Raw genomic sequence first — 23,610 nt, 5'->3', positions numbered from 1 at the left:
TAAACAGCACAGTCTCGTGAAGTGGTTGTGTCACATTGCACTGCGTCAAAGACGAGCTCAGTGCAGCTCTCTATCATTCCAGGCGTCTCGTGCCATATAGCATATTGAGGCTAGGTGTATGAGGACACATCTGTATGCATTTCTATATGGGTAACATTAAAAAAAGTATAGCTGTAAAAAAAACACAAAAAAACCCAGGAAAACATTTCAATCCCAACATATTTGTGTATGAGAAAACTGATAAGTTTAAAGCATTGAAAAGAGAAAATGAAACAATATTTAGCAAGAAGACTTTACAGAAGCTACTGTATATAAATAACATAAAACACCATATTTCATAAAACAGAATAAACAAGACAATGTGCTTAGTTTATTTTTACTGAATCATTACCTATTTATCAATATTGGATATAGGACAACAGTAATTTAGATTGGCTGGTTCAGTTGTCTGTAAAGTATGGCTAGCTACCTTTTGATAAATCACCAATATATTCCTCAGTCCCTCCATGAACAAGGAGAGTTGTAATATGTAATATGTTGTAAGTAAATAAGTAAGGCTTACATTAATTATTTACCCTTCCCCATTTAGCCAAGTAACTAAATATGGGGCCTGATTCATATTTGTAAGTAAAGCAAAAAAGCAAACAACTGGGCAAAACCATGCTGCATTGCAGCTGGGGCAGATGTAACATGTGCAGAGAGATTTAGATTTGGGTGGGTTATATGTTTTCTGTGCAGAGTAAATACTAACTCCTTTTGCATGTAGCCCACATATGTTAGACAGCTTTATTTTTACACTGCAATTTCGATTTCATTTTGAACACACCCCACCCAAATCGAACTGTTTGCATCTTACATCAGTCTAACCTGCAGTGCAACATGGTTTTGCCCAGTTGCTTGCTTTTTTGCTTTACTTTCAAATATGAATCAGGTCCATGGTCCTGAAGGTTTTTTCAACTGTGTTAATTCTAGAATGCATATGTTTAATATACAATAGTTTATACTAAATCTAAAACTGTGAAACACAAGTTATTATTATTAATATTATTATTAATTTTTCATCTGAAACTATTGCATGTAGTAGTTATTTGGTACGCCTTACTCCTGTTCTCCTTAGCACATTAGCCAATTTTTGTTTTTGTGCTGTAACTTTAATACATACCTCCTTTTCTACATATTTTCTTGCCGGGTTTCCGGACACATTCCTTGGATATTCTTTTTACTGAAAAATGAATAAAAGACTAAAAAATAACATGGAGCTCCGTCACAGAAAGTAGGAGCATGCAACACCGTTTACCTATCTCTGCCTTTGGCTACGTTTCCAACGTTGCGGTGCGCCTGCACATGCAAATGGTGTAGGATGTATCATCAATGGGTAGGTAGGAGCGAGGAATTACCTTCCATTGTAATACCCGTGCCTTGGGAGGACATGAGTGTAGACATGAGTACAGAAACAGGAACAAACACAGAAGAGCGTCATGCACATCGAAAGCCAGCATGCTGTCAACTAACGAAGCATGCAACCTATACACAGGATTAATGTGGTTAGAATTGAGGAAAGCAAAAGAATAAAAAAAAATTACTTTCCCTTGTTTCGATACCCGCATGTAACTCACCATCCTCAGTTGGAACATATATGTTTAAATACAAGCAGTCTTCATTCTGGTCTTGCACATAGGAAGAAACTACATCCAGGTTGTTGGTGAACCATACTGGAAGCATGACTTCAGGAAGTCTGCCTCCCACAATGTTTTGTGGACAAACCGGGGCAAACTGAGTGGCATTTTTTGTATCTCCCCAAGTTGTCGGAGGCTCCGGTGGTTGAAAACGATGTTCCCCTACTGGGGGAGCAGCATAAGGAACACCAAGGAACTGGATAACAGGACCTAGTATTTCATTATTAAGTTCCTTCTTAACTCCTCGTACTTTGCCATAGGTTGTTGAGACAATGGGGTCCACATCATCCAGTTTTTGTGAGTACACGGGTGCCACGTGAAGTAAAAATCCAAACACACACAATGAAAGCATGACATCCAAACCCATAGGCTGCAGGCGCAACCTTGCTGCTCTCCATAAACAGTTCAGTCTCATAGACCTTGCAAACGCCATAGTTCCACATTAGTTGTCGAGGTAAGCAATATTGTTTGTATCCACTTGTGTAAATCAGGGCAGTCGAATGAAATGTATCAGGTTTGTTAAATGTGATCCTGCCAGGAAAATCTCAGAAGGGTTTTCATGCAGTAAGAATCTTCCATTGATTTTGCACTCACTGAAGCAGCATCTTCACTAAGTACTATTTATCAGGCTACATCCTATTGACAGTACTGTTTTCCATAGTAGCAATATCAGAAGGGCTGCCATTTACTGCACACCGCTTTCTTATAAATCAATCCAGTTAGCCGCAGGTCTATATCCTGCAGAAAATGAGAATAAGTCATTAATAGGAAAAAAATATATAACACGGACAGTAATAATTACATGCTGTGCAAGTAACCATGTATTTGTTAATATTTTCTATTCTCTAATTATATCAAGGAAAGACAGCTCTAATTAATTTCACAATTCATTGGATGGACATCTTGTGAAAACAAATTCACTGAGCATTTTTTTTTACCCTAGAAAAAGTTTATTTATTAAAGTAGAAACAGTCACTGAGAAATCCTGAAAGTCAAATTACTGTTACTAATTGCCAAGTTTCTTAAAATATATATATAATATTTTTTTTTCTATTTCTCAAAACTCAAAATAAAGAACATCATTGCTAAATATATTTCAAATTTATAAACATGAAAGGCACTCATCACAATTAAAGCCCAGTGCTTGGTAACAAGTCATCATGCCATCATGCAACTCTTGTGGAGCTACAAGTCCCATCATGGACTACTATAGCAATCTAGCTCTTATATAGTACTTGTTAATTCAAGAACATCTCTAGCTTGGCCAAGGCAGTAGAATGTTCTATGCTGCAAAATTCCTGCAAATTCTATCTATAGTTACTTATATATTTATAGTCAAAAGTAATGTGAAACCTTCACACATGTTTACACGGGTGGTCTTCAGTATGCCGGCTGTCGGAATCCCGGCGCACAGTATACCGGCGCCGGGATCCCGACAGCCGGCATACCGACACTTATTCTCCCTCGTGGGGGTCCACGACCCCCCTGGAGGGAGAATAAAATAGCATGGCGCGCCTAGCGCACCACCGTGCCCGCAGCGTGGCGAGCGCAGCGAGCCCGCAAGGGGCTCATTTGCGCTCGCCACATTGTCAGTAAGCCGTGGTCGGGCTCCCGGCGCCGGTATGCTGGTCGCCGGGAGCCCGACCGCCGGCATTCCATACTACACCCGTTTACACAGTATTAATACTTTGGGACTAAGCACAATCAGGCAGCCTTTAAACTAAATGGGGAAAATGTAGGGATAACGGTAGTTGAAAAAGATTTGAGAGTGCTCATCAATAATAAACTTGGTAGCAGTACGCAATGTCAAAATGCAGCAACAAAAGCTAATAAGGTGTTAGCATGCATAAAAAGGGTTATGGAGACAAGGGATGAGAGTGCAATCCTGCCACTGTATAAATCAATGGTGCGGCCACAACTGGAATATTGTGTACAGCTTTGGGCACCATACTATAAAAAAGATATCTTGGAACTCGAAAGGATTCAGAGGCGAGCCACCAGACTGGTTAAGGGGTTAGAGGTACTGAATTATGAGGAAAGACTTCAAAGGTTAGATATGTTCACACTGGAAAAGAGGCGACTTAGATAATTAAACATTATTAATATTTATAAATACATTAAAGGACAATATAAGGATTTATCAAACAATTTGTTTACCAAAAAAACACTACATAGGACACGAGGACACCCCCTGAGGTTAGAAGAAAAAAAAATCCATACTCAACGGAGAAAAGGGTTCTTCATAGTAAGAGCAGTAAGGATTTGGAATTCTCTGCCAGAGAAGGTAGTAATGGTGGACTCAAAAAAATATCCAGGGATACAGAATTTAATTAACATTAAAAAAAAAATTTAAATATAGGTTGAACTCGATGGACATTTGTCTTTTCCAACCTCAACAACTATGTAACTATGATAGTTTGGATGATGTAGCTAAACCAGTGGTTCCCTAACAGGGTGTCACGTGCAGGAGTGTGACATTATGGTGGTCCAAGACCAATATACTGTAAGTTATTTATGAACAATGTGATAGGCAAAACCAGTGCTGGTGGCTGCCAATCATAAAATACACAGACACACAGAAGCGCCGCCCTATCCACCTCCACATAACTGACCTACTGTAAGACAGGTAAGCACAAGTTACTTTATTTAATCATTTTAACTGAATTTCTCAATTAGAAAGTTTTGGCCTCTGGGGTCAATAAAGTTTAGGAAACCCTGAGCTACAGAAACATTACAGTCTAGAAACCACAAAAATACAGATATTTTAAAAAGTAATGACTCCTGCAGATTTTGGTAACTTATTACTCTCCAAAGAATAAAACAAATGACCAACTTTCAAAGATTCCTCTAATATACATAGAGTTTGTCCCTTTGTAGAATAATGAACCTTGTGAAACTAAACCTACAGTATTCATATTCTTAGCACTTTCCTTTACACTCTCCACCTAAATTTAAAGGTAGCAACAGACACATATGGACACAGGTGGCGCTAGAGCTACTTTTCTATCACAACTTGTCACAGTGAGAGAAAACTTGATATTGCCTCGATGTATTTAGAAAAATATGGCCACAGCAGCTGCAGCGACAATGGGCCTAATTCAGACCTGATCGCTGCTGTGCGTTTTCACACAGCAGCCGATCAAGTCTGAACTGTGCATGCGCCGGCGCCACAGTGCATCAGCACATGCCAAACAGCCGACGGCCATCTCAGCCCTGCGATCGCCTCTGCCTGATTGACAGGCAGAGGCGGTTGCTGGGCGGGAGGGGGTGGGCCGGCGGAGTTTGGCTGCCACGTTAGGGACGTGTTCCGGGCAACGCAGGCATGCCCAGACCATACGGGGGGCAGGCCGTGGTGGCTGCGTGACATCACATGCAGCCGCTGTGACCCGGACAGCGACGAGTTGCTCCGTGCCAGCTCGCAGGAGCTGCGCTGGTAGGCAGCTACTCTTCAAGTACAAAAGTATCGCCACTGTGCGATGCTTTTGTACTTGTGCGGTGGGGTAGGGCCTGACATGCGGGGTGGACTAGCCCTGTGCTCGGCGTCCCCTCGCATGTCAGGGAAGCTGTCTGAATTAGGCCCAATGACCGGTTGCAGTTAGCTTAGCATCGCTGCTTCACCAGGTTAGTCTTGGTGCATATGGGCCTGCGTGACCCGCCTTGCAGGATCACACGTGCTGAGTAGTACTGGAAGCTATGGCTTGGTCTTGCAGCTCCACTTACAAATAAATAAATTCCAATATTACAAAATATATACAAATATTTCAAAAAATATTTTAATAACACTATGATTTGAAAATATATATATTATTTAAATAAAGCATGTTTCATTGAATTTTTTCTGCTGCCAACATTCTTAGATGGTGATAGCAAAAGGACTGCGACGGCTTACGCAAAGGTGGAAACCTGTGTTAGATAGAGAGAAGTCCTATCTCTGGAGATAGGGCTCTTTTCAAAATAATAAACAGAGCCCATGAGTTTACAGAACACAATTATTGTATGCAGGTCAACATCTTATTCTCAAACAGCTTTAAGCAGAATTAAAAGCCTGAAACTGGCTTCAAATGAGTAAGCTGATCACCAATGACTGGCTTGTTTTTCTTGTTACTATGTCGGCCTAGGACTTCTTCACAGCGAGTACTTAAACAGTGCTTCACATTCTGAACAAACAACCACTGTGCGGCATGAAAGCTGATAAAGTCAGTGCTTCACAATTATACAAGTCTTGTGAAACTGAAGCCATAGAATGAAATTTTAAGGATTTCAGGGGTCTATTTACTAAGCCTTGGATGTCGATAAAGTCAACGGAGATAAAGTCCCAGCCAATCATTTCCTAACTGCCATGTCACAGGCTGGGTTTGAAAAATGTCAGTTAAGAGCTGATTGGCTGGTACTTTATCTCCGTCCACTTTATCTCCGTCCAAGGATTAGTAAATAGACCTCTTAGTTTTCTACAACTGAAAACCAAATAAAATGATAAGAGTTTGTATTGGCTGTGTGAATTCAGGTGGATATCTGTACTTTTACTTTGGTGATGTACAAGGCCGCTTCAAATAGTCAGGAGGCAGTATAAAACTGAGAGTCATAACAATCTGACTTGACTTTCTTCTAGCATCTGAAAAAGTCTACAGTAGAGTTTCTAGTCTAGTGATGAGCGGGTTCGGTTTTACTCGGTTTTACTCGGTTCTCAAAACGGCTTCTTATTGGCTCACGGATGTCACGTGTTTTGGATAGCCAATAAGATGCCGTTTTGAGAACCGAGTAAAACCGAGTAAAACCGAGTAAAACCGAACCTCGCTCATCACTAGTTTCTACAAGGGTGTTTTGGCAGGGCACTTGCACGCCCCAGGCCCACACAAACCTGGGAGCAACTACCACACATGTCCCTCTGCCACCCATGGGGTACGTCACTGCAAAAGAGAGGTGAAACAAACCAGACCCCTCTGCGAGAGGCACTACTTTAGGATTACAATGAGAAGGTAGACATCATTGATGTGGTTGCCACTTTAAAGCACTGGTTCCCACAAGAACCTAAACACTGCCTTAACATAGCAGGTATTCTAGTTTATGGGTAAACCAACCAGTGATGTCAAAACATGCACTCTACTGGGTTTAAGCTACTGTTAAATAAAAGCTGTTATGTGTTCTGTGTTGCTAGATATGTTTTGAAAATACAAAACTCACCCCTTACTAAATAAGAACCATCAATGATCCCCCAAAGAGTTAGAAAAAAGGCACTGCAATGTTCATTAAATATTAGAACTTTCAAAACTTGTCTATACAGTGGCGTACTAAGGAAAGGGACACGGCCCACCCCAGGTACCAGGATGTGGGGACTATGGAGCCCGCTTTGCACTGTTAGCACTGCGCATGCATAACACAAAGCCATAATGAGTCGAGAGAAGACGGCCACAGGAAGTGGCACTCAGCGAAACTGGTAGGGGGCACTATGTAGTTTACATGGGGCATATTAATATTGGATTGGGCACTTGGTCACAAAGAGAGCAGCATATCTGTCAACTGTCCAGCTTTTGGCGGGACAATCCTGCTTTTCAGCTACAGTCCCACCATTCCACCCACAGCTTGCACTGTCCTGCAGGGAAAGGTTCGGGAAGCACTTGAGCCATGGGTGCATAGATTCTACTAGGCATCTAAACAGTGCAGGGTGGAGAACCTGAGGGCAGCCCAGATGCTTTGGTAGCATATCACTGGTGAACCTACAAAGCCCCTTTTCCATGCTACAATATGTTGGGGTGGGAGGGGTTTCAAATTAAGTACCAGTCCCGAGTACTGAATATGGGTCATTCAACTGTCATGATAGAGACATTTGGGCATGTTTTAACATATACATTTTAATTAAAACTTAACACAAGGAAGTCTAAAAAAAAATGGCTGTACTATCAAAGTGCCTAGCTGGGCTTATTTTTTAAGTACAAAAAAAAGTTTTCTCTGTTATTGTATATCCAACACAATATCACAAAATGTAGTTGTCACATACAGGAAAAGCCAGGTCCACACACCGTTTGGTTAAGGAACTTTTACTTGATAATTCCTTTCAACTCCCAATCAAGAGCCTGTGTTATCCTGTTATGACAACCTAAAAGAAAGAGCTATAATTTAACTTGTCAACCTATGTTGAATACTCAAAAGCTACACAGCTACAGATTTTTTATTACAGTGTTGCATATGGGTTATTTTTACTCATTTTCAGGGAATGGCCCATATGTTAGGTACTCCACAGTTCGCCTTCCTTAATGAACAACACCCTGCCCCCCAAAAAATCAGAGAGTGAACACTAGGCAGCAGGGGGCACAATGGGGGTAATTCAGGGTTGATCTCAGCAGCAAATTTGTTACCAGTTGGGCAAAACCATATGCAGTGCAGGTATGGCAGATATAACATGTGCAGAGAGAGTTAGATTTGGGTGGGTTATATTCTTTCTGTGCAGGGTAAATATTGGCTGCTTTATTTTTACACTGTAATTTAGATTTCAGTTTGAACACACCACACCCAAATCTAACTCTCTCTGCACATGTTATATGTGCCCCCTCTGCAGTGCACATGGGGGGTAATTCCAAGTTAATCCCAGCAGGAATTTTTTTTAGCAGTTGGGCAAAACCATGTGCACTGCAGGGGAGGCAGATTTAACATGTGCAGAGAGAGTTAGATTTGGGTGTGGTGTGTTCAATCTGCAGTCTAATTTGCAGTGTAACAATAAAGCAGCCAGTATTTACCCTACACAGAAACACTATAACCCACCCAAATCTAACTCTTTCTGCAAATGTTATATCTGCCCCCCCTGCAGTGCACATGGGGGGTAATTCCAAGTTGATCGCAGCAGGATTTTTTATAGCAACTGGGCAAAACCATGTGCACTGCAGGGGAGGCAGATATAACATGTGCAGAAAGAGTTAAATTTGGGTGGGTTATATTGTTTTTGTGCAGGGTAAATACTGGCTACTTTATTTTTACACTGCAAATTAGATTGCAGATTGAACACACCACACCCAAATCTAACTCTTTCTGCACATGTTATATCTGCCTCCCCTGCAGTGCACATGGTTTTGCCCAGTTGCTATCAAAAATCCTGCTGCGATCAATTTGGAATTACCCCCATAGTTTTGCCCAACTGCTACAAAATTTCCTGCTGCGATCAACTTGGAATTACCCCCATGGTTTTACCTAACTGCTAACAAATTTCCTGCTGCGATCAACTCAGAATTACCCCCTATGTTCCTTACAATACACACATTGTCATGGGACCAATCCGGACTTAACTGTTCTCTGTATGGTCTCCCTCTGTTTGTGTGGGATTTCTCCAAGTGCACCGCTTCACTACAACAAACCAAAACATACTGGAATACTAATTGGCTTCTGACAAATTGGACCCATATATTATGTGTGGTAGGGATTGTAGATTGTATACTTCTATATGGCACCAATTTAGGTAAATATGCGCATATTCTCTGTAAGTGCTGCATAACACGACTGGTGGTATATAAATAAACATTACAAATAATAATTGTATGCAAAGCCATCAGAACCAACTGTTTGTACAGATATTAAATGCAAGTGTATAGAAATATTAACATCACTTATGTATAATATAGTTCCACATTAGATTTAAACTAGTTTTTCCTTAGTGTCCAATAAGCAATCATAATGCCTTCTTTCTGACACCACTGTTACCCAGACTACAAATAAATGTCAGCTAGAACATAACTGCCCTTCATATTTTAAATGAGTTGTATAAGCCAGGAGTACTTTTAGATAATGTTGTCATAAGTGTATAATATCCCTAAAAGTTCCATAAAAAGAAATGCTCCCACTACGCAACGTATTTGTACTGTGAGTAGATTACAAGCACAACTTCCTCTGCACTGAATGAAAATAAAATGCAGAGTCAATTATAATAATATATTAGTTCCTCCAGCATTGAAAATTTCAAGTAGATTCATATGATATAATATGAACACCGCAAGCAATAGCTGCCAGTTGGTATACCTGCCGTGAATATATAATTGTAATAAAATGAACAAACGAATGAAGTGAGAATGGATTACAGGCTTCCGAAGCTTAGCATATTTACATCTCAGATCATGATTTAAGCAACAAATGCAATTAATAGCAGCACAATAATATTTACGCCAAATAATTGAACAATAACTAGTTTGTGTATTTTTTTATCTACACTACAGTCTTCGAATATATTAGAAAATGGACATCAGAGTGATATAACTTCACCTATGAATTTCTTGATGTTTTAGGAGTACTTTGGTTGCAATTTAATGCATGTATAATTATATTGCATGTGTTTATAAAAGGTACATTTTACAATTATATTATGCCAGTCTGGTGTTGATTTAGGATAATAACGTTATAACCTTTCTGTGTTGTTGTGACCTCATGCATTAGTTTTTACTGAGTAAATAAAAACCAAAGCTAAATTAAGCCAATGCAGAAACCGCTCGGTGTTACTGTCCTGAACCCACCAGAACGCATTACTGATGTTCTAGATAACAAATACATATATTGGTATGGGACGTCTACAGCCCAATCATGTAATAAACATTAATTCCCAAACCCTACCTAAGCATATAGCGCCACTACTAATTTACAAAAAAGAATATGCAAAAATCATAGTATCCATATCATCATTTTATTGCGAAGAAAAACTGCAACACCTAGAAAGACATTATCCATTTAATAATTTGCATTAGAAGCAGTAAGAAGGTTGAATATGTAAAGAAGATTTTTTTCTGTTGCCTAATAGAAAAGGTAGTTTAAAAGTGGTAAGGGATAGAACAACTTGTAGCCAGTCATATAATTCTTAGGGGACGTGTCTGATCCACTTGTATTATGTTAGAGAGGACAAGGTTGCATTCCTGTCTGCCTATGTTAGGGGCAGTGCCATGATATGAAACCATGTGCAGGCCTACACTCCTCTCTGAGGAGACAGGTTAAAAAACTGTAAACCCACCCACTGTAGGTATGTGCAAAAGTAGAAATGTCTGAAAAGGCACAAAGTGCAAAAGTGTATCTCTTTCCTGCCACTGTGGAGCATCCCCTGCTATAAAATAAAGGTGTGGATCATTGTGTCGTCCTGAAAAAAGTTGGCAAGTCATCGACATGGGAAAATGGTTAACACGGCAAAGGTCAACATTAATTTTTTCTTCTTTTTTTTTTTTTTGTCGTTTACTCTGTAAAATGACAGGAAACCCCAATAAGTGCACCGCGTCCCCTTGCATGGCGAGCAAAGTGTGGGCAAGGTGCCTCGCTCTCCTACTTTGTACTTTGTAAGGAACACCTTCACTCTATTGGTACAAATTACTGCTCGCCTGTAAACACAGCTCTCTTGCTTTGTAAGCCTATGTGATTTGGTGGAAATCTAGATGTACTTCTGCAAATCAAGTTGCACTACACTGTCACAGAGGATTTTGCTGTTTTGCACATCATAAATTACCGTAATGATTTTTATTCTTCAGTGCTTTACTCATAGACATATGCTAAACTGATAAAGTGAACTCTTGCAATAAAAAACCTCTACATTGCATTGTCATATTATATATCAAAGACTGATTCCAAAAGGATTGAAGATTCATTTAACATGCAATGTATTTAATGTTGCTATATTCAACTATGAAATTTAAAATTTATTTTGCACTATTTCACTGTAAAAGATTGTGCTTTAACATATGCTGCATAAATTCCAAAATGGATGTCATACCTAATTACAGATTCCCCTAATTAAATACTATTGTAGTACCATTATAATTCAGTTCCATGTGTGCTGTGCATTCATGGAAGGCACTCAGATTATTGTTTATAGAAAAAAAAACTGAAATAATAAATGTTAAGCCAATTTAGGTAAATATGCGCATATTCTCTGTAAGTGCTGCATAACACGACTGGTGGTATATAAATAAACATTACAAATAATAATTGTATGCAAAGCCATCAGAACCAACTGTTTGTACAGATATTAAATGCAAGTGTATAGAAATATTAACATCACTTATGTATAATATAGTTCCACATTAGATTTAAACTAGTTTTTCCTTAGTGTCCAATAAGCAATCATAATGCCTTCTTTCTGACACCACTGTTACCCAGACTACAAATAAATGTCAGCTAGAACATAACTGCCCTTCATATTTTAAATGAGTTGTATAAGCCAGGAGTACTTTTAGATAATGTTGTCATAAGTGTATAATATCCCTAAAAGTTCCATAAAAAGAAATGCTCCCACTACGCAACGTATTTGTACTGTGAGTAGATTACAAGCACAACTTCCTCTGCACTGAATGAAAATAAAATGCAGAGTCAATTATAATAATATATTAGTTCCTCCAGCATTGAAAATTTCAAGTAGATTCATATGATATAATATGAACACCGCAAGCAATAGCTGCCAGTTGGTATACCTGCCGTGAATATATAATTGTAATAAAATGAACAAACGAATGAAGTGAGAATGGATTACAGGCTTCCGAAGCTTAGCATATTTACATCTCAGATCATGATTTAAGCAACAAATGCAATTAATAGCAGCACAATAATATTTACGCCAAATAATTGAACAATAACTAGTTTGTGTATTTTTTTATCTACACTACAGTCTTCGAATATATTAGAAAATGGACATCAGAGTGATATAACTTCACCTATGAATTTCTTGATGTTTTAGGAGTACTTTGGTTGCAATTTAATGCATGTATAATTATATTGCATGTGTTTATAAAAGGTACATTTTACAATTATATTATGCCAGTCTGGTGTTGATTTAGGATAATAACGTTATAACCTTTCTGTGTTGTTGTGACCTCATGCATTAGTTTTTACTGAGTAAATAAAAACCAAAGCTAAATTAAGCCAATGCAGAAACCGCTCGGTGTTACTGTCCTGAACCCACCAGAACGCATTACTGATGTTCTAGATAACAAATACATATATTGGTATGGGACGTCTACAGCCCAATCATGTAATAAACATTAATTCCCAAACCCTACCTAAGCATATAGCGCCACTACTAATTTACAAAAAAGAATATGCAAAAATCATAGTATCCATATCATCATTTTATTGCGAAGAAAAACTGCAACACCTAGAAAGACATTATCCATTTAATAATTTGCATTAGAAGCAGTAAGAAGGTTGAATATGTAAAGAAGATTTTTTTCTGTTGCCTAATAGAAAAGGTAGTTTAAAAGTGGTAAGGGATAGAACAACTTGTAGCCAGTCATATAATTCTTAGGGGACGTGTCTGATCCACTTGTATTATGTTAGAGAGGACAAGGTTGCATTCCTGTCTGCCTATGTTAGGGGCAGTGCCATGATATGAAACCATGTGCAGGCCTACACTCCTCTCTGAGGAGACAGGTTAAAAAACTGTAAACCCACCCACTGTAGGTATGTGCAAAAGTAGAAATGTCTGAAAAGGCACAAAGTGCAAAAGTGTATCTCTTTCCTGCCACTGTGGAGCATCCCCTGCTATAAAATAAAGGTGTGGATCATTGTGTCGTCCTGAAAAAAGTTGGCAAGTCATCGACATGGGAAAATGGTTAACACGGCAAAGGTCAACATTAATTTTTTCTTCTTTTTTTTTTTTTTGTCGTTTACTCTGTAAAATGACAGGAAACCCCAATAAGTGCACCGCGTCCCCTTGCATGGCGAGCAAAGTGTGGGCAAGGTGCCTCGCTCTCCTACTTTGTACTTTGTAAGGAACACCTTCACTCTATTGGTACAAATTACTGCTCGCCTGTAAACACAGCTCTCTTGCTTTGTAAGCCTATGTGATTTGGTGGAAATCTAGATGTACTTCTGCAAATCAAGTTGCACTACACTGTCACAGAGGATTTTGCTGTTTTGCACATCATAAATTACCGTAATGATTTTTATTCTTCAGTGCTTTACTCATAGACATATGCTAAACTGATAAAGTGAACTCTTGCAATAAAAAACCTCTACATTGCATTGTCATATTATATATCAAAGACTGATTCCAAAAGGATTGAAGATTCATTTAACATGCAATGTATTTAATGTTGCTATATTCAACTATGAAATTTAAAATTTATTTTGCACTATTTCACTGTAAAAGATTGTGCTTTAACATATGCTGCATAAATTCCAAAATGGATGTCATACCTAATTACAGATTCCCCTAATTAAATACTATTGTAGTACCATTATAATTCAGTTCCATGTGTGCTGTGCATTCATGGAAGGCACTCAGATTATTGTTTATAGAAAAAAAAACTGAAATAATAAATGTTAAGCCTTGAACGTTTTATGAGTGTCCTTAGACGAAACAGGTGCCAAAGACTAAGAATCAGAGAAACATGATTACTGGCAATTCTTGTCATCAATATAATCAGAGACTACAATTTACCCATCTGTATGCGAAATTCAGCCATAAATGTGAACACTTTAGAAATGTGAACAGTGTTTTCAATAGTTTAAATTTGAAAGGTTTACCAATATTCTATTTACAAATGCTGTGAGATATGTTTTTGGACTCCAAACAGTTAATAAAACTAAATGTGCCAAATGTCTAGTCAAGGGACACATTGCCTGACCACAAACATTCTCAATTGTGCTTTACACAAAAGCTCAATAATAAAGATCAAAATGAGAAAATAATAGAGAGTGAGAGAAAAGTACGTTTGGCTGGCCTGACAGGTACATAAAGCTATCCAGCCAGAAAATTAGAGATAAAGCAAAGGGCCGAGGTTGTAAGGTTCTAGAGTTCCATCAAACCCATAATACAAAAAATAAACGTATAATGGCAAGGGGTGTCCACAGGTAATTAAAAACAAATGCAGAGGGCAGTAAATAGTCATTTATATCTTTAACCCCAGGTAGACAACACCCATTCTCTGCTTTTCTGTTACAGATTATCCAGTTCTTTTCTAACAACGTCCAGCAAATGCCAGAGTTAAACTAAGAAGAACCGCCTTACTGCACACAGTGCAGTGCTAGAGAGAGAGAGTGACAGGCTTCATACCATTGTAGGGCAATGTGGATTTTACAGTGGTGCAGATTGATAGCACATGTGATTCACTGGCCATGAGCCAGTTTGTTCCACCACAAGACAGCATGCAAGGTGCACAGTCTGCATCTGAGAGGGTGATACACTTTGCACACTGTTCTAGGAGGACATGTCCAGCTTGGGGCAATGAAAAGTCCATGTCCCCAAAAGTATTATGCCCCCATCAAAAACAGGATTTAATTGTATGAGAAAAGGAGAAAAGATATTTGCATGAGATGTACTGATGTGTACCATGGCCGCACAACGTTCCCTTCCTTTCTGCATAAATGACCTTTTCTTTCCCAAGTCAATGGGACTTCTTTTGCACCTTCAAGGAACACTTTATACATAAATTAATTTCTCCCATTGTGTGAGATGAGCAGCTTCATGTGGTATTTACATAGGTAGTTATCTGTTCTAAAATGAACCTTGGGGAAATACATAGGTTAAGTCCATCTGTTCTGTATACGTAGAATCCACTATATTAATTTTAAGCTGCAGTGCAAGTAGAATTTTAATTCTGTTGACTTAAATTGCCCCCCCTCCCCCCACCACCACTACCATCACCTCCTTCAGCAATGAACAGCGTAATAAATTATATACTCTAGAGAACAGCTGGGGTTAAGCAAGTTAATTGTAAAAGATGGAAGAGAATTCCTTTGCTGTGCAGAATGAAACATGATCATGGATTAAATACTCCATACTGCGCACAGCCGCTACAAAGATTTGTTATTGCAGTAATATATTTAGCTACATTTTTAGCGAACATGCTTCTGCTTTATTATTGTTTTGTCTATAATCAATATTAATATCAATATTAATAATTTTTCATTTTCCACCTGTAGTTTTCATCAGAAAACAGTTTAAATAACTGTACAGTATATGGTATGCTGTAAGGGTATATTTTACCACTCCCATGCTCTGTTTCCATATCTGTGAATTTGTAATATGACTATGAAAAGGGCACCCTTCATTATACTTTGTTTTTATATACAGGCTACAAAAGTTACCTACCAAAAATGCAAACTCACTGATGAATATTGCCTTATTCATATAGATGATTTCTGCACATAAAGGACTGCACGTTTGCAGGACCTGGAGGTCTATTCATGAAGCAGTGAGCCTGTGGAGAAGGTGCCCATGGCAACCAATCAGCTGTTCCGGATAATTGTATAGTATGCAAATTATAAATGTTACTTCAATGCTGATTGGTTGCCATGGGCAACTTCTCCAATGGCTCACTTCTCCACACTTTTCACTGCTTCATGAATAGACAGTCTAGTGCAGTGATGGCTAACCTTGACACTCCAGCTGTTGTTGAACTACATATCCCAGCATGCCCTGCTACAGTTTTGTTATTTGGCCATGCTAAAACTGATGCAGGGCATGCTGGGATGTGTAGTTCAACAACAGCTGGAGTGTCAAGATTAGCCATCACTGGTCTAGTGCTTAACAATCTGAGGTGTTATTGCCAAAATACTGTGCTTTAGGGGGGAATTCAATTATAGGCGAAGGGAGCAAATTGCCTTTGATGCATTGTTTAAATGGCAGCCCAATTCGCCCACTTCACCTGGCTGGTCGAATACCTAATTCGCCAAAAAGTACTTTGGTTTTCTATGTGACAGTGAGCTCTTTTGAGGAAGATATAGTTTACTTACTCTTTTTGCACTTTATTAGTTAATAAGAAAATATATTTTTGTGTTTGTACGATGTAATATTCTTTTGTTTAACTCTTAAACCTCTGAGCAGGTTTGAAATAATTTTCCATAAAAAGATACTAGTAATGTTCTAAAAGATATTTCAATTAAAGCTTTGAACTGAGAGACTTGTTGCATGGATATCAATCTTAGGTCTCTATGCCCACTGATGTCAATTAAGCTGGGCATACACTATACAATTATCTGCCAGATCTGGTTGGAGTTAAAATCTGGTAATGGATGAGAACAAACAACAATTTTACCATTTGCTCTCAAACACTGGAAAAAGGACAAAACCTGTCATTCTGACAAATTGGTTAAATCCGTGATTTAAACAACTTGTGTGCACAACAGTTTCTGTCTGTTTTCCAGTGTTTGAGAGCAAATGGTCGATTGTCATTTACTCTCATCTATTACCAGATTTTCACTCCAACCAGCCAAATCTTGCAGATGATCTGCCAGATAATTGTATAGTGTATGCCCAGCTTTAATTTTAATAATATTAATGTACAGTAACAGAGGTGACATGAGAAACAATTATTTATAGGGGCCAATAAGACTTTATGGGGCTGAAACTAAAATCTGCAAGTCCAGAGGTACAGTAATTGCGGTCTATGGTGTAGGTTTTACAACTTCAATATGATATTTACTTATCATGCTTGAAGTTGTAAAGCTGACACTGAAATTTAAAAAAAAATCTTATTATTAACAGGTCAGCATCACGGGTTCAACCTCACACATATATTGATATTTTGATTGTCGAACACTGATACCAAACCCTTTGTAGCACTGTTGTAGCATTCCATATTTGTGTCAGTTTTCTAAAAACAACTTGTTCCATTCAAATGCAATTTAGAAGCCTAGAGGGAACATCAGGTAAGCACCAAACGCTGGTAATAGCGCCGGTAATAAATGCATATCAAACATCTCATTACGGAGACCAGCTCCTAGTGATCTGACTGACTTTATGTATATTGGTTCAGTCAACAAAATGGCTGTGTCTCCACTTTGCATAGAATATGGAAACATTTTAAAACATGCAATAAAAACATCAATGGTGTTTCACAGTAGTCTAAAATGGTTATATTGTTTCACAATAAGCTCTACTATTGATTAGAAGTAGTTACACAAAATGAATAAAAAAATCAAATTCATGGAAAATGAGAAAAATGTCAAACACAAGAAAGAATTCTAATAACTTTATTAGGGAAGTTTGATGAAACCTGGGACCTAATATAGAGCAGCACATTACCAGTAGGCCTAATGAGCTACATTGCATTCACCTCAAGTTAATCTACTCTAGATGCAATTTAGAGCACCTACTGGTATCATTTAATATATTGATGTCCTCAAGCAATCTAACTAATTAATAGTAAAGCATCAAAGTACAAACAGATGCTGAATAATTAACTCATAATAATACTTTTACAGGGACTTTAAAAAAAAAAGTCGAAGTCAAAAACTTTATTTGTATCATAAAGTAAAATCTTGTCTTTCCCTAACAATGATATAAAGTTATTGTTTTACATCAAAATGTATTTACTGCACTTCTTAATTAGAATAAGTGACACTTGAGATTCTATCTCCAGAATGAAATCTCTCTAATGGTTCATATAAAAAGTAAAGTGCAGTATTTTATTCTATTGAGTAATACAGCTTGATTTATTTGATTTTTTACATCCCAGGATTTTTGTCAGTGGTAACGGCTCCACCCAAGTCCGGTCACGCAGGTAGCTAGCAGGGTTTTACATGGGAAGGGCCTGGGTGACCTGCAGTGTAAATGGGTAACCCGGGTCGACTGACTCGTGTCCCATTTACAACATGGGGAGAGCTGCATTTCGGCGCATGGAGATGATGTCACCCGTGTGCAGTGTGAATGGCGCTGATCCGGGAAAGGGGTATGTCCTGGGTCTGACCCAGTTTGAAACCGTGTTCAAAATCTCGGGTCAGACCCAGAATTTGGTGGAAAAGCGTTATAAGAGATCTTGAAAGGGATGTCCAGTAGGCAAGTTGATGAGGTAGGACATTGGATTGTATCAGCCACCCCACAGTTCCACAATGCCAGCCACTATACCACCATGCTGTACTATATATATATATACAGTCACTCCAAGATAAGGCACTCAGCGGACTGGCTCACAAAATAATCAAACCATAAGCAGTGCTTAGTGCAACGTTTCGGCTTTATTAGCAGTCTTCAAGCAGCTTAATCATTGATTCAATGATTAAGCTGCTTGAAGACTGCTAATAAAGCCGAAACGTTGCACTAAGCCCTGCTTATGGTTTGGTTCTTTTGTGAGCCAGTCCACTGAGTGCCTTATCTTGGAGTGACTGTTATGGTATTTAAAGAGCAATGCAACAAATAAGAGGAATGAGAGTGCCGGCTACACGGAAATATATATATATATATATATATATATACATCCACCAGATCCGGCACTCTTGTTGTCCCAGAACAAAAACTTGCCAGGTGCCCTCCATGACGGCCGTATTGCAGCGGCCCACAATATCCTCACACCACTCGGCGGCACTCCGGACAAATAAATTGGAGACTACAACGTCATCTTGGATTTAATCCAAGATGACGTTGTAGTCTCCAATTTTTTTGTCCGGAGTGCCGCCGAGTGGTGTGAGGATATATATATATATATATAGAGAGAGAGAGAGAGATATGTAAGGTGCGTGGTCTCAAAAAGGAAGGGGCATGGTCACACAACAGTAAGCCTAATTCAAATTACGCCGCACAGTAGCACAATCTTATTCACATTACACCACATAGTAGTGTGACTTATTCATGTTATGAGACACATTAGTGCCCCTTATACACAAAGCACACAATAGTAGCATCCCTAATATACATAATGCCTACAGCAGTAGTGCCCCTTATACAATGCCCACAGTAGTAGTCCCCCTTATGCAATGCCCACTGTAGTGGTAGTGCACATTCATTATGTAGAGCCCGTAGTAGTGGTACCCCTTATACAGTGCCCCCAGTAGTAGTGCCCCTTATGTCCCAAGGAGTGATGCCCCTTATGAATAGTCCCCTATGCAATGCCCTCATTAGTAGTGCCCCCAGTAGTAATGCTCCCATGTAGTATTGCCCCCATTCATAATGCCCCTGTGTAGTATTGCCCCCAGTAGTAGTGCCCCTGTAGTATTGCCCCAAATGATAATGCCCCATGTAGTAATGCCCCACAGTTATGCCCCCATGTAGTTATGCCCCCATGTAGTATTGCCCCAGTAGTTATGCCCCCAATAGTAATGCCCCAATGTAGTTTTGCATCAGTAGATATGCCCCTATAGTTATGCCCCCTGTAGTAGCACCACTTACACGCACACAAAAACACCATAAAACACAATACTCACCTTAAGGCCTGCTCATGTGTCTGACCACTGCTGCCCTACTGGTCGCCCGCATCTCGGAAGTCAGAACTATGGGAGAGACGTCATGACGTCTCTCCCATAGTGCACACTTCTAGAGCCGGAAGCTGGAGCTCAGGAGTGAGATCCTGCCTCCAAATGCTGCTTTGGGGAAGAAGCCGGGTGCTCGCTGGCAACAAAATCTCAGCGGGCGCCCGGCATCTCCCTGCGCTGGCTGACAATCTGGGTTAGGTGAGCTGGAGGAGGCGGACCTGGTTCTGTCTCCAAATGGAACCGATCAAACGCAGTTTGGCCCCTTTCTGGCTCACTTTAACCCAAATATATATATATATATATATATATATATATATATATATGTACCGCAATATCATTTAAACTTGTGGCTTAAGTGTATACAATGGTTGTGGAATCTTTAGCCAATTAGCATGACTGGCAGTCTCTGAATCTAGTTTTGTTTTGTTTTTTATTCCAGAGCTGTGAGACATCTGTCATTAATTTAACTATCAATTATTAATGTATAATAAAGTTTGAAAGGAAATTAGACTTTTTTGTAGTGAAAGCAATTTGGATTCTCCTAACAAGGGAAGCTTTGTCAGCTTAACCACATTCTAATTCTCTCACTTTGGGGGTCATTCCGAGTTGTTCGCTCGCAAGCTGCTTTTAGCAGCTTTGCACACGCTAAGCCGCCGCCTACTGGGAGTGAATCTTAGCTTATCAAAATTGCGAACGAAAGATTCGCAATTTTGCGATAAGACATCTCTGTGCAGTTTCTGAGTAACTCGAGACTTACTCGGCATCTGCGATCAGTTCAGTGCTTGTCGTTCCTGGTTTGACGTCATAAACACACCCAGCGTTCGCCCAGACACTCCTCCGTTTCTCCAGCCACTCCCGCGTTTTTCCCAGAAACGGTAGCGTTTTTTCACACACACCCATAAAACGGTCAGTTTCCGCCCAGAAACACCCACTTCCTGTCAATCACATTACGATCACCAGAATGAGGAAAAAAACGTGAGTAAAATTCCTAACTGTCAAGATACAGTACTACCTGAATAACGCAATAATTTTTTAGTTATATCTCCATTGTTTCAATGACTACAAACAGGCTACAAAAAATATTTAGTTAATATTTAACTGACTGCACACTACATATATACTGTTGCTTAACAATGCACAGTGTAATAGAGAGGATACCGTTTATTGCTTATATGAATATTAAGATATTTGTTCTTAGCCTATACAGATTCAAGGGTCATTACTAACATTTGAAAAAGTGACAGTTCATTTGGAGAACAATGACGGAGCCGCCAATCTGCATGCACAGTTACCGATCGTCTTGCCCAATGTGTTGAGTGTGACATCACAACTGGGAGAGCATTTACGTGTGCCCACTCAGTTGTGCTGTCAGTCATTGGTGGCCTCTGCAGACTGCTCATACACACAGCACAATGCGCTGATATCTCTGCCAATAAATTGGCCATCGGCTGTGCTGCAGGGCCAATACAATATGTCTGTGAAAGACGGCGTTCACAGACATATCAGGGGTACACACCCACCAAGGTGCCCACGATATATCCACTGTTTGATAGAACGGCCGCTATATCGGCCAGCGCGTAACCAGCATTAGCAAGCATTAGGATAGATGGTAAAGTAACTCATATTAAAAGATATGTTTATAAAGTATAAAGTGCTTCATATGCACTGGTTGAATTGCTGGTTAAATTGGCTGTGCAGTGTCCAACTACAGTGGCTGTGTGTTCACAAGACGAAATATAGTGTGTATTGTCACTGTGAATAATGAAAAAAAATATATATATACAGATCTACCGTTTGTACTGTTTGGTGCGCTTTACCCTAGTGCACTTTGGGCCTAATTCAGAACTGATCGCAGCAGCAAAATTGTTCTCTAATGGGCAAAACCATGTGCACTGCAGGTGGGGAAAAGATAACATGTGCAGAGAGAGTTAGATTTGGGTGGGGTGTGTTTAAAGCAACCAGTATTCTGCACAGAAACAGAATAACCCACCCAAATCTAAATTTCTCTGCACATGTTATATCTGCCCCTCCCCCAGTGCACGTGGGTTTTCTCATCAGAAAACAATTTTGCTGCTGCAATCAGGTCTGAATTAAGCCCTTTGTTCAAAGCCCTTTACTCCACGTAGTTCCACGCAGTGATCTGCAAATTGAAAAATGAATAACAATCAGTTAAGAGGAGAGCAACCAAACACTATCACTGCATCTGCTGCCACCAGTCATGATGACGAACTAGTCCTTAAACATCATCAACTAGAGCCAATACTCAAGGGCATAGAGGGTTTAAGTCAGGACAACTAAAATAAAATAAAAATATACAGTAGTAAAGAAAAAAACACCTCTAATAAAAGGAAAGTTTGGTACAGAGAAACAAAATTGCCAACATGCCATTCACCACAACCAGTGGCAAGGAAAGGCTCAGTCCTTGGCCTTTATTTATGAGTGGTGGTTTTGTAACCATCAGTGAGGCATCTTCTTCTGTCTCTCATGATGATGTAAGACCTTTCTACTGAGTCTAGAAGAGGCGTAAAAAAACTGAACACCACTAAGGCAGTAGAACAAACTGCATTCAGAAACAGAAGTATGTCCACAAGTGCTTTGTGTGAGCCTGTTCTTTCTCTTACTGTACCCATAGAAAAACCTCCTTCTACCATTCTTTACCCTCTTCAAATGTGGGGATGAGCAGCAGAAGTCAACATGCTGATATAGAAATTGAGGATGCTATCATCGAAGTGCAAGAGGATGAGGGGGATATTTGTGTAGCTGACACCAGGGCTAATAAAGATGTTGATGATGTTGTTTGTGTAGGTCAGGCACAAGTCCTTGCCTATGATAAGAAAGCCATTGTTATGCCTGGGCAAAAGACAAAATAATCCACCTCTTATTTGTGGAATTATTTTTACCCAAATCCTTACAACACTTGTCTAGACATCTGTAGCATTTGTAAAGCCACAGTAAGTAGAGGTTGGGACCTTAACCATCTAGAAACCTCCTACCTGTTACATCATTTGCAACGTGTTCATGGAAAGTTCTGGGGAAAATCAGAAACTGGTGCTAAAAAAAATAACAGTCCAGCATCAGTTAGCTCCATTTCATCAGCTAGATCCCAGCACCTGCAATCTCCACCGCCAACACCTTTATCATCAATATCCTCACTAATGATTGGAGATAGTCCTGCATCTAGAATAAGGCTAAGTGACTCTTTCCCTATCCAAGATTCCTCAGAAGAATCCTTCAGCGTTAGGCCTACTGCTGCTGCTACTACTGTTGGACGTGGATCTTCATCCCAGAAAGGGACCAAGAAGACTACTAGTAGTTTCAAACAACAATTGACTGTAAAACAATGTTTTGCGAGAGGATGCAAGTATGACAGCTGTCACCCAGTTGATGATATGATGGCTATGCTGGTATTAAATATGCGTCCTATACCCGCCATTAATGCAGCGGGTTTTAGATTGCTTAAGAGTTAATTGAGTTTCTGTGTCCCTGCTACCAAATTCCATCTAAGTTCAATTTTACTGGACAACCAATTGCTTGGCTGTACCAGGACATTAAAAAAAAAACTAATTATGGGCCTACAAAATGCCATTGTACCCACTGTCCACCACACCACAGATATGTGTAGAAGCAGAGCCGGAAAAATTAAAGATTGGATGACTGGGTGGGTGAATCGCCTTCAGCAGCAGGAACGGCTGCAGCAACAAACAATTATTATTATTATTATTATCCTTTATTTTTATTGCGCCACAAGGGATCTGCAGTGCCCAATTACAGAGTACATAAATAGAAAATCAGTACG

At 39.4% G+C, this 23,610-nt stretch overlaps 1 protein-coding gene across 8 annotated transcripts in view; it reads right to left on the bottom strand.

Annotated features, from left to right (window-relative positions):
• Positions 1–23,610, bottom strand: part of NLGN1 (neuroligin 1) — a 934,735-nt gene that overhangs the window by 560,023 nt on the left and 351,102 nt on the right. For 4 of the 8 annotated variants that reach the window (XM_063916275.1, XM_063916274.1, XM_063916277.1 and 1 more), the window contains exons 2-3: positions 1,617–2,414; positions 1,163–1,222 (exon numbers count right to left, since the gene is read on the bottom strand). In XM_063916275.1, coding sequence (XP_063772345.1) covers positions 1,163–1,222; positions 1,617–2,109 — 553 coding nt within the window. In that variant the 5' untranslated portion in view covers positions 2,110–2,414. The remainder of the gene's footprint in view (positions 1–1,162; positions 1,223–1,616; positions 2,415–23,610) is intronic. The other 4 variants (XM_063916278.1, XM_063916279.1, XM_063916280.1 and 1 more) reach the window with 1 other exon arrangement.

The sequence above is a fragment of the Pseudophryne corroboree genome, chromosome 4 (assembly GCF_028390025.1).
Source record: "Pseudophryne corroboree isolate aPseCor3 chromosome 4, aPseCor3.hap2, whole genome shotgun sequence".
Taxonomy (NCBI): Eukaryota; Metazoa; Chordata; class Amphibia; order Anura; family Myobatrachidae; genus Pseudophryne; species Pseudophryne corroboree.
Note: the sequence above shows the minus strand (reverse complement) of the source record. Positions and strands in the feature narration are given on the sequence as shown.